This window comes from Anas acuta, chromosome 2 (genome assembly GCF_963932015.1).
Source record: "Anas acuta chromosome 2, bAnaAcu1.1, whole genome shotgun sequence".
Taxonomy (NCBI): Eukaryota; Metazoa; Chordata; class Aves; order Anseriformes; family Anatidae; genus Anas; species Anas acuta.
In genome coordinates, this window is record NC_088980.1 from 30138169 (window position 1) to 30153536 (window position 15368).

The window sequence follows — 15368 nt, forward strand, 5'->3', positions numbered from 1 at the left end:
ATCATCAAAATTGAATAGACCATCTAATTCTTGTCTGATGATGAAATTGTTATACCATTAACTATCGCTCCCTAGCTTTTACAATACTTCCCCACTTTGCACATTGTGCAAATTTCATTACCATACACAGAGTTCTTAGGTCAGGGTCAATAATTAATACAGTAAATAGGATCAATCATACTGCGCTGAAAAACCTATCAATAAATATCTATCTTCATCTCAGTAGGTCCCTTGTAAATTGACCTGGTTTAGTCTGAACAAGTTTCTTATCTCCTGGAAATAAAACAAATTCAATTAAACCACTGAAGGTGTTTGATACCAGCCTATTTTTAGTATTATTTTTATTTTGCCAGACACAAGAATCACACACAGAGGCAATTACTGAGTTTCTGCTGATAAATTAGTAATTTCCACCTGAAAGATGGCAACTGTTTCAACTACCTACACTACTCCAGTTCAGTTTCTTATAGTCATCTTATCAAAGCTATATGAATAGAGAACCTATTAATGAATCAAACACAAACTCTAAAGGACTTTACTATTTGTATTTTAATCATGTATAATTGATATATATAATCATATATATAATCAGTGCATAATTGACTTATGCACTGATGGCTCTCCCCTGTTCTTTCAGAATTATTTTAGGAACTCTTGTCCTATTCAGAGTAAAACTATTTTAAAATGTAATTGACAATTCTTTCCATTCAGGTATCTGCACACACTCTTCCCCCCCATACCTAGTAGCAGTGTACTATACAAAGATTTCAGGAATCAGCAACATAGGATATCTCAGTAGATGTCCATCAGCCAGCCTTCTTCACCCAGAATAGATGAAAAAATTGAAACTGCTGATAGCCCAAGCAAAGAATAAGACATTGATACTGGTACCTGTATAGGTACCTGGTACAGGTATCAACAAAATGTAAGGTAAATTGTAAAATATCAGGAGATATTAAAATACTATATAACTTGGTAAACTTCTCAATTGCAGAGATCAAAGTGGGGAAAACAAACAAAACTTAAGTATCTGTCCTACAGTAGAGAAATTTCCTCTTAAATGCTCTAAATGTTATTAGAGCCACTTCAGCTCTTAGGGCTAAAATCTGTATTTACTAAGCTGCTTTTACAGATACCCTTCAGTAATTTGGATTCAGTGTTTGGAAAACGAGAGTAATCTAGAAACAGATGATCAGTATAATTTCAAAATACTTTTGTCTCAGCTTCTTAGCCAATATTACTACACACACCACAGGAATTTTGCCAACGATAATACTTGTCTAACTGTAATCAGATGCAAGACTGAAGACTACAGAAATTCTGCAGTATTATTTATGGAAAAAATCTATATATTCACTGTTATTTCTCTTATGACTTCTGTTTTAAAACTTCCATATTCCCAGTAATAAAGTAGTCTGGTTTTAAAGGTATTGAGACAATAAAATAATATTGAACAAATAAATATGTAAAATTTTGAAACTTTTAAATGTTTGATAAAGTGTGGCATAAATCAAATACAGTAGTAGTACTTAAAAAAAGAATCTTGAATGGCATCTGTAACTTTACCAACCATATGATAATTATGAGTGAGTTAGTACTTCACTTGCATATTGGAATAGAACCTGCATTGTGTGTGAATGGAAGTGAATAAAAGATAAATGTTCACCCTAAATATCACCAGCTCAGAGAAGTAACAGCCTGCTAAACCTTTTAAAAAAGATTTACATTAACAAAAGGCTAATCTGTTAGATATTTCACAATTCATGTGAACTCTATAATTTGGAAACCATCCACTTGTGAATTCACAATGCTGGGTTTGAACTAGCAATTTCACTAATTTGGATGCTCTGCATCCATGATTTCCCCTTAAACTAGGGGAATATCCATATGAAAGCACCAAGTTGAAAGTCAGAGCAATTACACTGTTACAATGTTTACCCCTTTATTGTACTGACCATACTATACTGCTGCCATTTTACCAAACAGAATACAATCCCTGACAAATGGTTATTTTGTTTGGTCATTGACTATATGAATGTAAACAAAAATCAGTTTTTCCTTGTCTAGACTGACAACTGAGCTGGCCATGTAACTGGACAACACACACTTTTTATCCTCATTGTAAAACTCAGTTACAATTTTGTATATACTGTAATGACACTATTCATGAGACAGTAATTACAATAAATCACTAATAAAAATAGTTTCAGTAAATCCAGTTTATCATAGCATGGGACAACATATTCCTCTCCTGGAATGGCATTTTAATGTGCAAAAGTTAAGTAGTAGGTGGGTATCTTGCAGCTGAAAATATTGTTTTCAGCTCATAATTTCTAAAGATACAGGTGGCTACCAATTTAAAATCCCAGGCTTGCTAAAAATGATGGAACAATTAGAAAAATATTATCTCAGTCTTGCAATAAGTGACCATGCAGAATCACTGGTGAGCTTCATGGCTATAGTGGACATTTTACCAGAAAAGTAGTTCAAACCAAGACCCTGTGTCAGATACCCAATATCAGTCCCTATCACATACTTCTCGCTCAAAAATACCATGAATATACCTAGGTTTTCTGTAACTATTGCTTACAATATGAATATACCTAGGTTTTCTGTAACTGTTGCTTACAATGTATAATCAAACTCTTTTCACATTATAGCAATATAGTCAATAGATGGCCCAAATTATTTTGATATGGATATTGAACAATAATGGTAGTGTAAAACCTATGATCTTTGCAAGAATAAAATTTGCTTTATTTGCATAAAGAAAGGATAGCAACCTTACTGATTTGAGAGAGATACGTGCCAGTCAGAAGAAGGAAAGCAGAAGCACTTGTGGGAAACGTGAATCAATAAATGCTGAGTAGTGGATGTCATAGGTACAGAGGTACAGTGAATTTCAGAAATAACTTAAAAATGATAGTCAAAAGCTTACTTGGAAACAACTGAGAAAAGGGAACCAGTTCAAGAAGGCTGTGGGGAGGGCAGGAAACAAATAAGCAGGCTAAAGGATGGGCTTTTTTAGAATAGATTCCAGACAATAGGTTTTGTGGATGTGGCAAACTCACCAATGAACAGTTACAGTGGGTAAGAGAGCAGTGAATTATCCTGGACCACAGCTTTACCAGCTTAGATTTAGTAGTAGTACTGGAAATTACAATATTTGAAGATTGTGGTATGCATATTGCAAACACCTTGGACATCACACAAGTAAAAATATTGTTAAACAACTGTCCTATAATTATATTTAAAACCAAGTTTCATGTGTTAAGACTCACTGTGTTCTAAATTCGACTGATTTAAGATGCATAACTATAACATAGTTAATCATTAGAGTACAACTAATCCACCATGGTTTGCTCTGCCCTTTGGCAAAAATATAATTCTTCCAAAGAAATATGGATCAGGTCCAAGGTGTTATATATAGAGTGGTAATTCGTGTCGAGAAAAAGGTTGATATTAATAAAGAAGGGGGAGACTTGGGAGTGTGGCCATGGGGGTCGGAAAGCCCCGTGGTTGATGGTAACATCAGACTCTTAACGATGAGGCCATCAGGAATGTAAAAGAGTTTAGAGGGAACAAAGAACGGTGACTCAGGAGACTCCATGCAGTCTCGGTTTCTTGTTCTCCAGCCGTTAAGGCATGAAAAGTTTCTGGGTGTTTGCTGTTGTTGTTACATTCAACGTTGTTTGACCAATGAAAAGTTGTTTTGAAAAGAACTGCTATGGGGTGAAGGATATAGAGGGGAGCCTGTCCTCAAGAGTAAAAAAATAAAAATAATAATAAAAAAATAATAAAGCAACATGAAGTTATGTCACCAATAAAGAAGCAGAAAGGAATGAAAAGGAACAGGCTGGCAGAACAAAGACCAGGATGGGAACAGGCACATTGATCACCTCATGAAGCTGGGTTCAGCCAAACTCAGCAAACTGCTCAGAGAAGCTCGTACAGAAAGTCGCTGGAAACAGGCACACTGGAGCTGGAGAGAAGCTCAAGCTCATAGAAGCAGACCCACGCACACAACTGCCCCTCGCTGGTTAAGTAGCTGCGCATTATGGGGAATCATACGTCCTTGGAAGCAAAGACTGTCCTAGTAACCTTACAGCTTATTCTCCTTATTAACAATCGGACAGTTTATGATCCTGAAATATGGGACCAAATTGAGGTCAAGGTGTGGGACTCTGCAACTAAAAACGACAAGGTTGCAGTGGGATTGCTCTGCACCTGGCGAGAAGTCTCTGAGGCCTTAAAGAGCCATGTGGAGCCACAATCACAAACGTGTGGTTTGTCAGACAGTGAGGGAGCTGCGGGCTCCTTTACTGATCCGACTGCTACACCATCGGCCCCTCCACTACAGCCATCGAAGGCTTTTGCTGTTCTGCCCCCTGCTGACCTGGACGTGCCTTTTGACCCAGGCCCTATTGGCCTTCAAAAGGAGATGGATATGCTTTTCTTCGATCTGGGAAGAACGGGATACATAAGGCCCAAAGGCTGAGTTGCTTGACAACTTAAAGCAAGACATATTGTTCAAAAGGAATGGAAAATGGAGACTTGTTTGTAATCAAGAAAAGGAATGGAAAATGGAGGCTGCTAAGTCATGGAACTTAAAGGATTGTTTGTTACCTTTTCTGATTGTATAGGCATACTCGGGTTTAGTATGTAAAAGCAATGTTCTGTATATTTAGAATGTTTAATGTTCGTGTGTGCATGTTGGTGGAGCGTAGACTCCCTGCACACCCAGCGCTGTTTACTTGCCTTTTATACCTTTTATAAATATTACTAAATTCAGATTGAGATGAGACTTCATTTATAACAAAGGTTTTGTTCAGAAGAAAATAACTCTGCACTTATTGTCTTCTGAAAGTATTCTTGGTGTATGTGTCTTTCCACAATACTCTGTAAATTCCCAATGTTCAACAGCAAAGAAATACTTCAGCAATCAATTCCAATAATCAGGGGAAATAGTGTAATTTTCAAAATAGGCCCATTGCTTTGTGAAGGTATAAAGGCCCAGGTGCTGTAGATTCCCAACTAAATTACAGAGTAAGTTGTAGGAATTCAGTTTGGCTGTCTTGGGCAACATTTAAGTGGACAGAATTTAAGGTTTAAAAAGGCCTGCTGATGTAAACTTGTGGATAGAATTTTAAAAATACACGCTCTCCAAATTAAACGCTTAAGGGAGTAACAAAGAAATACAACTTTTGTGGATATAATTTCTATTATACTGTATAAAAATAACATAAATTAGACATTTTAAATAATAGACTTAAGGGAAAGGGAGCCTTTTCAGAGGGACAAAGCCTTTGTGAAATGGTGACCTCTCTACAGAGCCATGTGGGTCTGTGGCTGACTGCTATTCAGCCAGCTATTATTTACCTCTCTGTGAGGTGAACAATAACTGAATTTCAGATTCTTCAAGATCATTAAATCCACAATAACAGTTGTTGTCAGAAGTAGAAGACTCCTATAGAGATATAACAACCAAACAGGGAAACTCTTTTCAAGGCTAAAAACACAGGTGCTAGGCACAAATTACACAATGTATCAGCCTGGCAATTTTCATGTCACTTTGTTAACTGTTGCAGTCTACATGTATAACCATAGAGTACCTTTTATGCCTGTGTTCAGCTGCCGAGTTTTCAGGGTTTCTCCAGCTCACCCATCTCTCTCTGCTCCCAAATAACGAATGTCTAAACCATTAATTATTATACCAATGTTTAAAGCATACTGTTGCCCTTTGGCTGAGAGCTCCTTGATTTTCAGGCATCGCAGCAGGTCAGCTTCCGTTGTTGGAAAAGAATCAATATCAGAGAGTCGGCTTCATTGTGATTTATTTGAACCATTGCAATGTATTTTTATATAGATTATGTACATGAGTTGACATAAACAACTCTGAAAACCTTCATTTAGGCATGCAAATAAACTACAAGAGACATTTTTTGCTACTGTCCCAGCAGTTCTCTAAGTATTATCACATCTATTATGAAATTAGGTGACACATCCACTTGAGTAACTGGACATTCAGGTGGTGATACTAACTTCACTGACAGCTTATTCAAAATATTTTACACTGACCTTCTACAGCATATTTATAAAAAATGCACAATAGCTGATAATCAAAAACCTTTATTTTAGTTTTAGTTTAGTTTAGTTTGGGGAATATAATAGACTTGAAAAGGAAAGTGGAATTATAAATTTCAGATTTATAAGTTAGATTTCAAAGAAATTCAAACATGTGACTGGTGTCCATAGGCTATACTTTCTCTGAGCAAGGACTATTTTAACCTTGTTCCAGCTCAGGTCTGCTAAGGAGCCCTTTATTCCAACACATTTCTGTGAAAGAACATGGTTATCTCATTAAAAAGGAAGAACGAATAACCTAGAATGATTGTGCTGTTGACATTTACATGAAATCTGGCAGTTTCACAGTCCCCCATAAGATTTAGGATTATATGCGTCTCCTTGTTCTATTGTTTTTCTCCATTATTTAAATACATATATTTTCAACAAAAAAGGAACTGGAAATGTTAATTGAGAGTAACCACAGATGTTTGGAACTCAAGGTAGAAAACTTATGAATGTTATCATCTTGATTGATGACAACATACCATCAGAGAGATACGATCATTAATAAATAACTTGTGGGTTCAAACATACAGTTTGGCTCAACAGAAAACATGCAAATTCTACTCTCATTATAATAAACATTTTACAGGTTGAGTATGTCTGCAAGTAGTGTTCAAAAGAAAAAAAAAAAAAAGCTCAAAATAAACTCAATTAAAATCTATTAAATAATCATAAATTGTTTAAAATAAATACACATTATGTTTACCCCTTTCCACTCTATTACAGTAACTGGCATGAAAGATACATTTTCGTTTACCTCTGTGCTGTACAATCCCCTCACTCTGTTTCATTTCAACCTGAATGATGTACATGACAATACTAAACAAATACAACATTTTGACTGACAGTCCAGCATAACTGGCATTATAGATGTGGATGAATGAATGGACAGATGGATGTATGGGCAGGTTTTATTAGGCAATCTAGCCCTCACAGAAAGGAAAACAAAGACTGGTAAATGAAATACAGAGTTTATTCAACTGCTTTCTTAATTGACAAATTTATACAGCCTACGTAGTGTTGCCAGGGGCAAAAAGTGATGGCAGGAGATAAACTGGAAATTTAGGATTATTCACTTCTGTGGAATGAATTAAAAACATACCAAAACAAGCTTAATAAAATGCAATCTCTGTTTGAAAATTAATTAAAAATTGCTTCAAAGTGACTCTGAAGTAAAACTATTTAGATTCCTAATAGGAAGAGAAATTGAAAATATTTCCTAAAAACACTGTTATGGTTCAAAAGACTAGAGTTTAAATTGCTTTCAGTACAGGGTTTCTGTCTGAACTTAACACTGCCCTCTTGTGCTTCTTCCTTAAAATACATTTTCCTTTACATCACAAGATAATGAAAACCAGAAGACAGAGACAGAAATACATTCACTAAGTGGTTTTTGTGTGTGTGTGTTTTCATTTATTTGTTTGGCTTCAATTCAGTGAGATGAAGTTGAAAATAAATATTTAATTTATTTTAAAAGTTGTCCTCTCAATCTCAAAGCATAGAATTTCTAGTATACCCTATGTAAAACAATACTGGTTATTAGTTTTATCTCAGTTAAAATTTATTTTAAATTCCTGAAATAACCTTCTTCAATTTTTCTAATCTAGTTATTTTTTGGAGTAAGATTATTTCAGTTTTCCATACATCTCAAGATGAGTGTAACAAAAGACAAAAAATGTTTGAATAATCAAACGGCAATAACATTCAGTACAGGATAAAATTACAGGCATGAAAGAAATCAGGCACCTCATGTATGACATTTTTTTTGAGCAGGTTTTGCCTATTCTGCAGGTTGCACCTTAGCCACACTGTAGCTAAGATAGCCACACTGTATTTGTAGATATCCAGAGAATTCAAACTTCCAAAAGGATAGGAGCCAATTCACCTTTCAGTTTCATCAGCACTATACACATCCTAAGTCTAACATAATGAATGAATGGACAACTGAATGGTTTTAATAGAGAATAGCTTCCTGTATATCTGGCCTTAAAATATGTAGTATTGGCAAAAATTGTTAAAGCATACTCTTTTCAGTAATACACCGATGACAACTGAAATATGATATTGCAAAGCACAAAACGTGTACACTTCCACTTCAATCTTTTTCTTCCTCCAACTTAAAAGGAAAAAACAAAATAAAATCTATAAACTTTTCTGTAGAAAAGGAATCCCAAGATTATATATATATATATTTTTTTTTTTTATTTTTTTTCAAGCAATAGCATAAACTTTATGCCAGTGAACATATATCATTTAATATATTTCTGTAACATTTCTCATTGGTGTAAAATTTCATGTATCTGTGTAACTAAATAATATGCAACCCACACAGAAAATGGTACATGGACAAGATAATCAGTGCTGGCCTGTTCTCTTCTACCAAAGTACATGCTACTTAAAAACGAGACACTTTCAAGTGGCAAAAGTTGATATACCGTGATTCACTCACATTCACATGATTGCAAAATTGAAGAGTCATGGAAGAAGCATGTTAGGCAACTGACTGCAATACTATCTGATTCAGATAACACTCTAGTCCCCATAAAAAGTCACTGCCAGCAAAATTTAGTCTGTCTAGTCACTTTCTGCCCCAATGAATCCCTAAGATTATGGAATGGATAAGGAGAGCTCAGCCAGAGTAATCTGAAACAACAAACAACACTCTATAACTGACATGCATGAGAATATATATATATATATATATGAACACTGTCTGCATTACACAGGAACAAATACATGTGCAAAAATGCATTTATGTAAAAGAAAACTTCAAATCAATTTTTGAGATTGTTAGATATTTGCAACATAAAAAAACAAAAAAACACAAAAAAAAACACACAACTAAAGTCAGGTTGTTAATATATAGCAGTAAAAGCTGCAAATAAAATGCAATTTATCACAGAGTTCTCACAGTGTACTGCATGGTTATCAGTAAAACATATGATACATAGTTTTATTTGTACATGTGAACAAATAATACCTGTAAATTTCTGCAGCCATTCAGAGGTCTGTAGTGTTGATATATTCAAAGCATGCAGTATGTGCCTCAGTCTGTTCATTTGATTATGTAGCATTTTATTAAATGAGTTCCTGGTAATAATATTAACTGTAGACTTACCCTGGCATTGGTCCATTTCCAGCAAGACTATAAACTTGACGAGGATTTAAAAGGTACTGAAATTTTCTATAAATTCTGAAGAAGTAAAAAAGACAAAGAAAAATATTTACTTACATGTTTGTTTGTTTTTTCATTTACTTTGTTTTTTTGTTGTTTTTTTTTTTTTTTTTAGCTGTCAACCAAACAATTAAAGAAGTTAACATCTACTATAATGATTTGAATTGCAGGATGTCATTTATAAAAATAAATAAATAAGTATATAATTTATACAGACTGTATATTGTACATAAAATAAGGAATAAGGAAAGACCCAAGAAAAGGTGAGTCAAAAAAAAAAAAAAAAAAGAATTTGAAAGAACCCTGTTAATTGTTGAACTAACTCCATGGAAAAGCGTATGTATCCTTGAATTTCTAGCTAACACAAAATTAAAAGCATAATTAATTGCAAAAGTAAACTGGCTCTGTCACCCACCAAAAATGTCCCCATAGGTTGAACAACATTCTAAGAAAGCAAATCTATTGTCAACTCATCAACTGAATCTGACTGTAGAATTTACAATTACTTTGGATTATATTGAAATAACAAAAAATATGAAGAAGATTCAAATACATTATTGCTTAAAGTACACTTAACTTAAAATTATATGAATAATAGAAGGGAACTGATAAGCAGGAAGAGCTTTGCCCTATCCCATAAGGAACTCCCAGAAAATCTTTCTTTATATGGTAAAATATTTCCAAAAAATATTACTTTGCAAATATGAGGTTAATTGTCCTAAAAGTATTACAAATGTAATGTTTCTTCATTAAGAGCACTAGATATGTATTTTCCCACACTGAGGACATTGTGGTATCTGCACAACTTCTTATACAGAAGTACATGAAATTTTGAGCTCTGAATAAATGAAAACATACCTGAGATCTACGACAATTGTTTGAATTATAACCCCTCGTCTCCTGCTTTTAACTTTAATGCTAATGTCCTCAAGCTAATTCATATTTTAATGTTTTTAAGAAAACATTAGTTTTTCCACTGAAATATCTCTTCCTTTCTTTTTACTGCCTTAAATAAAATAGAAGCATAACAAGAGCTGAATTTATCTTAAAATGGCCACATGGTTTCAAATTCAGGAAAATAAAACTGTCTAGACACAATCTATGTGCACATTGAGGGATTTAAAAAAACTAGAAATACATAATTTATCAGGTTAGGTGGAAGACAAGGATGTAAGAATACTGAATACAAACAATTTTTTAATTATCTGTAAAATTGCCAAATTGGAACATTTTCTTAACTTCTCAATTATTTAGTGATATCAGCTTCTTCATAAAGTACTATGTTCAAACACACTCAACACAGTCTATTCCTGATGTCATTCATGATAGAAAAAAATCAGTATGAAATGACTGGTTTCACTTTGCTAGCATGCACATCGTTGCCAACTGTTGTGATGACAACTGAATCACACATTTGACAGTGGGATTACAACACAGTATATTTCTATGTCATATGCAGTATCTACTGATGTAAAAAGATCCTATTTTTATTTTTTTTTTTAGTTAGTATGTGTAAATTGCTTCTCTATGACATAGGATTTAACCTGGTCAAAGGGCCAGCTAATTTAACCTGTGTAGCTGACCAGGAGTTCTTGAACAGTATTGTTAGCGAGTCCTAAAGGCTTAAGTGAATTATTTACTTAAAGATTAGGTGCTACAAAACATAGACATTACCTAAAGCTCACAGTACTGTTGTCAGATATCACTGAAATGCTATAAAAGTCTTTCTAGTAAAGAGAGAGTCAAAAATCCTATCTCTGGAGCCTATCTTTAGCCAAAAACCTGGAAGTCCACCTGCAGTAATGAAGACTACATTGAATGCTACCTGAATCATTACATTCTTTCCACAGGTACTAGTTGAACATCAATACCAGATAATTACTCTCTGACAACTCACTGCATGTCACATCATGCTTTAAGTTATCATAACATATTTATATACTCTAGTCTGTGCATAATTCATAACTTGGTGATTCATATCAGTTCATATTAACAAAGAAGAAGAAATTGTCTATAAATGTTTGTCTTCATATTAAAGTGTGACCTGACAGTGTGGCCCATTCAAGACTAGGAAATGGGCAGTAATTTAGCCTTCCAGTTTTATGTTTGTGGTACCAAAATGCCTACTCGTTTCTAGATGTGTTGCTTCTGCATGTAAGGAAGGGATTGGACATGGTTGCTTTATGACTGAAGATTTATTGAAAGCCATGAGACAGAACACTGGGTAATACTAAAAGACAGCTTTTTGTGACAGAGTGCAATTCCATGAACAAAGCCAGTTTATTAACCTACCACAGGTCACCACGACCTCCAGCTTGATCTAAACCCTATGACTCAGCTCACCAATAAACAAGTGTTTCTGTAACTGCTCATGGGGATATTCTGTGGTAACAAATTTGAGCTAAAATTGAAATCTCCAGAAAAGTTTCTATGTTGTCATTCCCCAACAAACACACACTTAAATCATGTCCCTGATCTCATATGAAGCCCAAAACAGCCGCACTAGCATAGCTGAGGAGAAAGAAATTACAGCAGAAGTGACCAAGAGAACTGGGATTATCCATGAACAGCTTTGCTGCTGAAGATAATACTCCTGACTGCATCTGACTGTTGGGATGAGTCCGACTGGGCTACCTTCCAAACTAATAAAATTATTCCTTCAGAGGGAGAAAAGAAATAGACAGAAACCTGTTGGCAATTTAAAACTGGTAGTAAAAGTTGCCTGCACCAGGGAAAAAGCTGGCCATAGCAGTCAGTACCTTGTGCCAACTGGGGGATGTATCTTTTCATTCATCTGGGGGATGATGATTCAGGATGTCATCACTTTAGGCTTTATTTACCCTTAGTGACAGAGAACAAAGAAGCCAAGACCTCCACCCCAAAAGTAAAAGAATGCTAGTTTTTAAATTTTTTATATCCTAGATATAAAAAATTTCAAAAATATCATTTGAAACTGCTTCTATATTTTGTCTTAATGCTAAATGAAAGATTAGAAATCTGGATTAGTCATAGGGTAGTATGGAAGAGCTACTCTGAACCAAAGTTATTTGAAAACAACAAAGGTCAAAGACATCATCAACCTGTACTGCACAGATACTAGATGTAGAGTCAGCAGGAAACATCAGTGTATGGAAGCTGATCTCCAGTTCATCCAACCGCACATTTGTCAAGGAAACAATTGTTTAAACTCACTTGCTGGTCAGGTAAATAGATTGGAAAATGGGGAAGGGCAAAACAAAGTAATGAGTATGGCAAAACATCAGCATGATTTAGAAGCACTCTTATGTGAGAAGCACTACCCTTAACAATAACAGTATTTAGAAGCACCACATGCCTTAACTAGTTGCCAGTTGTATATATACATTCTTTCTGTTGAAATCAAATATTTCGTCAATGAGGTACTAAATTCATCCATTCTATTCACAGAATATTGAAGGCTGCTGTCATGATGAGTTACAACTTAGTTACAACTTAGACATACAGGAATGCTAGCTATAGGATGAAAATAACGCGCTACTTTTTTTTTTTTTTTTTTTCCTGACTAAATGACCCAAAATGTCCATTTTATGCACACTTACTGAAAACATGTTACAGTGTAATGTGTCTGGAGTAAGATATCTCTGATTGGCTTTGCTAAACCAGTCCAAACTCATTTTTAATTAAAATCTGTTTGTGGCATATGAAAGTGTTAAACTCATCAACTTTAATTCTGATTTGTTACTTTCTCCATAATAAACATTAAATTACACTTCTGTTCTAATTTATTATGTATATATGGATTACACATTGTACTAAATAGTTTAAATTAAAAAAAGAAAAACTTGTTTAAATTCATTTGCATTTCAGGTGATGGGCAATAATATTAGCCTCTTTATTCAGAAGAAAGTATATCCAGATTATTTTGATAGTACTCTATTTTTCAGTAAACCATGAAAACCATAGTATTATTTTTTAAAAGAGAAATCTGCTCATGAAGAACATATTTATCACTACACCTTTTGCAAAACTCTGTCTTTCTAACATAATTCAAGTTTTAAAATATATTGATATGATAATCTATATATGACTGTAGAGAAAGTACTTTTGTGTTCTGAATGCATTTTTTTTACACATTCATTTCCCATCACCCATCTGTTTCAACTCTCAAAAACCAAAACTGAAGCATCTAACTTTGTTTACCTTAAAGAGATCCTCAGTTCTCTTCCTTTGCATTTTAGAGATTTGGGGGAGGAAAAAAGAAAAAAAAAAAAAAAGTAAAATACAAAAAGAACTGGCAAGAGTATTACTGGGGAAGTGCATTTATTCAACTGGTTGTCAGATGGATGCATGCATGCTCTGTATGACTAAGGGCAATGAAATGGGTTGGGTTACCATATGGCAAGGCATAAAGTCTCATATGGGGAACTGTGGAGAACACTGGAGTCTTGACAGTATTTGCAATAACCTTTCTGCATTCAATGAAAGTCAATTAGAAATCAAAGCTTCATTTATCGTGATCTCTCAAATACAGAAAATCCTAAGTAAAGAATGAAGGACAGCTCCCAGAAAAAGATCACCTTGATCTGAATAAGTCAAGATAATGACATTCTCATCTACAAAAATAAGGGTGGTTGTTTTTTGGGGGGTGGGGTGTCATCTGGTCACCCTCCTCCCTGTTGTGAAAATCATGCTTTTGTTATAACCTGTCCTCTACTCCTAGCTCAGGCTTCTCAATACCTGACCAGGTTGCAAAATTGCTATAATCAAAAAGCCTGGTGAGTCATCATAATTATTCATCTTACAAAGCTATTTATGTATTGGAATGTATTATGATTTTACTTTTCACTACATAAGATGTCCAAAATACTTTGGGGAGGGAGCTACTCCTCCTCCCTTTTAGTTGCTGACTGTACAGCAGTCAGGTAAAAATCAGGGAAAGTTAAAACATATATATATATAAATATAACATATATACACTGTTCTCTGAAAATGTTTTATTCCCTGAGATTATATCTACAAGTCAATATGTAGCCTTAACGTCCTTATTTTATCATTGTACTATGTTATTTGCACTGATATGAAAACACTTAAAAGGTAGAAGGCAACACCTCATGAAATATTCCACAAGTGGAAGACTACTCCTTTTTTTTTTTTTTAAACGTTTTTGAATCTAGGTTTAGATCAAATCATGAGATAATACCTCTTGCTGATGAATGATGAGATATGTCTACACGACTATGTAGTTGAACTTTTGATGTGTTTCTTCCAACACAGAAATACTGAGCACAACCTGGACACATTAGTATGCAATTTAATATTATTTTGTGTGGCATCAAAGCCAATTTAGGAGATTCTCATACTTCACTATGTCTATCAATTGGTGGCTGCCATCATGCTATACATGCAATGACAGCTATAATGATGTTAGTGAATTATATGTGTATATGTCATTATATTTATTTATTTATATATTTATTATTTTTTTAAAAAGTCATCTGACTTCTGTGATCTGTATGGCACCAACAACAGTTTAATTAATAAGAACTTAAAAGCATCAGACTACAGTATGTGAATGGAAATAGGAGTTCAGACCAGGGATAAAGTTTTACATTTACTTTTACCCTAGAGAATATCTAACATTACATGACATCCCTTGCATACATTAAACCCTTTCAGATAGTGACCAATTCTGAGCTGGGAACTGAAAACTGTAAAACAGCATTTCATTAACTTATTTATAAGACTATAACTATATTAAGTGTAACTCTCAATTCTACCTTTCAGCTAGATACTTCCAGACTGGATCCCTTATCTACTCACTTCACACATGTCCTTTAAAATGTCAAGCTGCATGCTACCACATTACACCCAACAACAATGCTCATGACTTCACAGAAGTCTCACTACAATGTCTGAAACAAGAATAAATGTTCATATTGTAAGTGTCAACTGTTGGTTCATAGTGTATTGTCATGATTGCAAATGCAAGTTTTTGAAATTGTTCATAGTGAATCTTTTAGATTAACTGCCTTTCACATAACTAGTATTCTTGGCATTGCTCATATCAAGGTATAGGGGTATAGGT

At 34.3% G+C, this 15368-nt stretch overlaps 1 protein-coding gene across 22 annotated transcripts in view; it reads right to left on the reverse strand.

Annotated features, from left to right (window-relative positions):
- DGKB (diacylglycerol kinase beta) overlaps positions 1-15368 on the reverse strand; it is a 375368-nt gene that overhangs the window by 209430 nt on the left and 150570 nt on the right. For all 22 annotated transcript variants that reach the window (XM_068674063.1, XM_068674061.1, XM_068674059.1 and 19 more), the window contains one exon: positions 9248-9322. In XM_068674063.1, coding sequence (XP_068530164.1) covers positions 9248-9322 — 75 coding nt within the window. The remainder of the gene's footprint in view (positions 1-9247; positions 9323-15368) is intronic.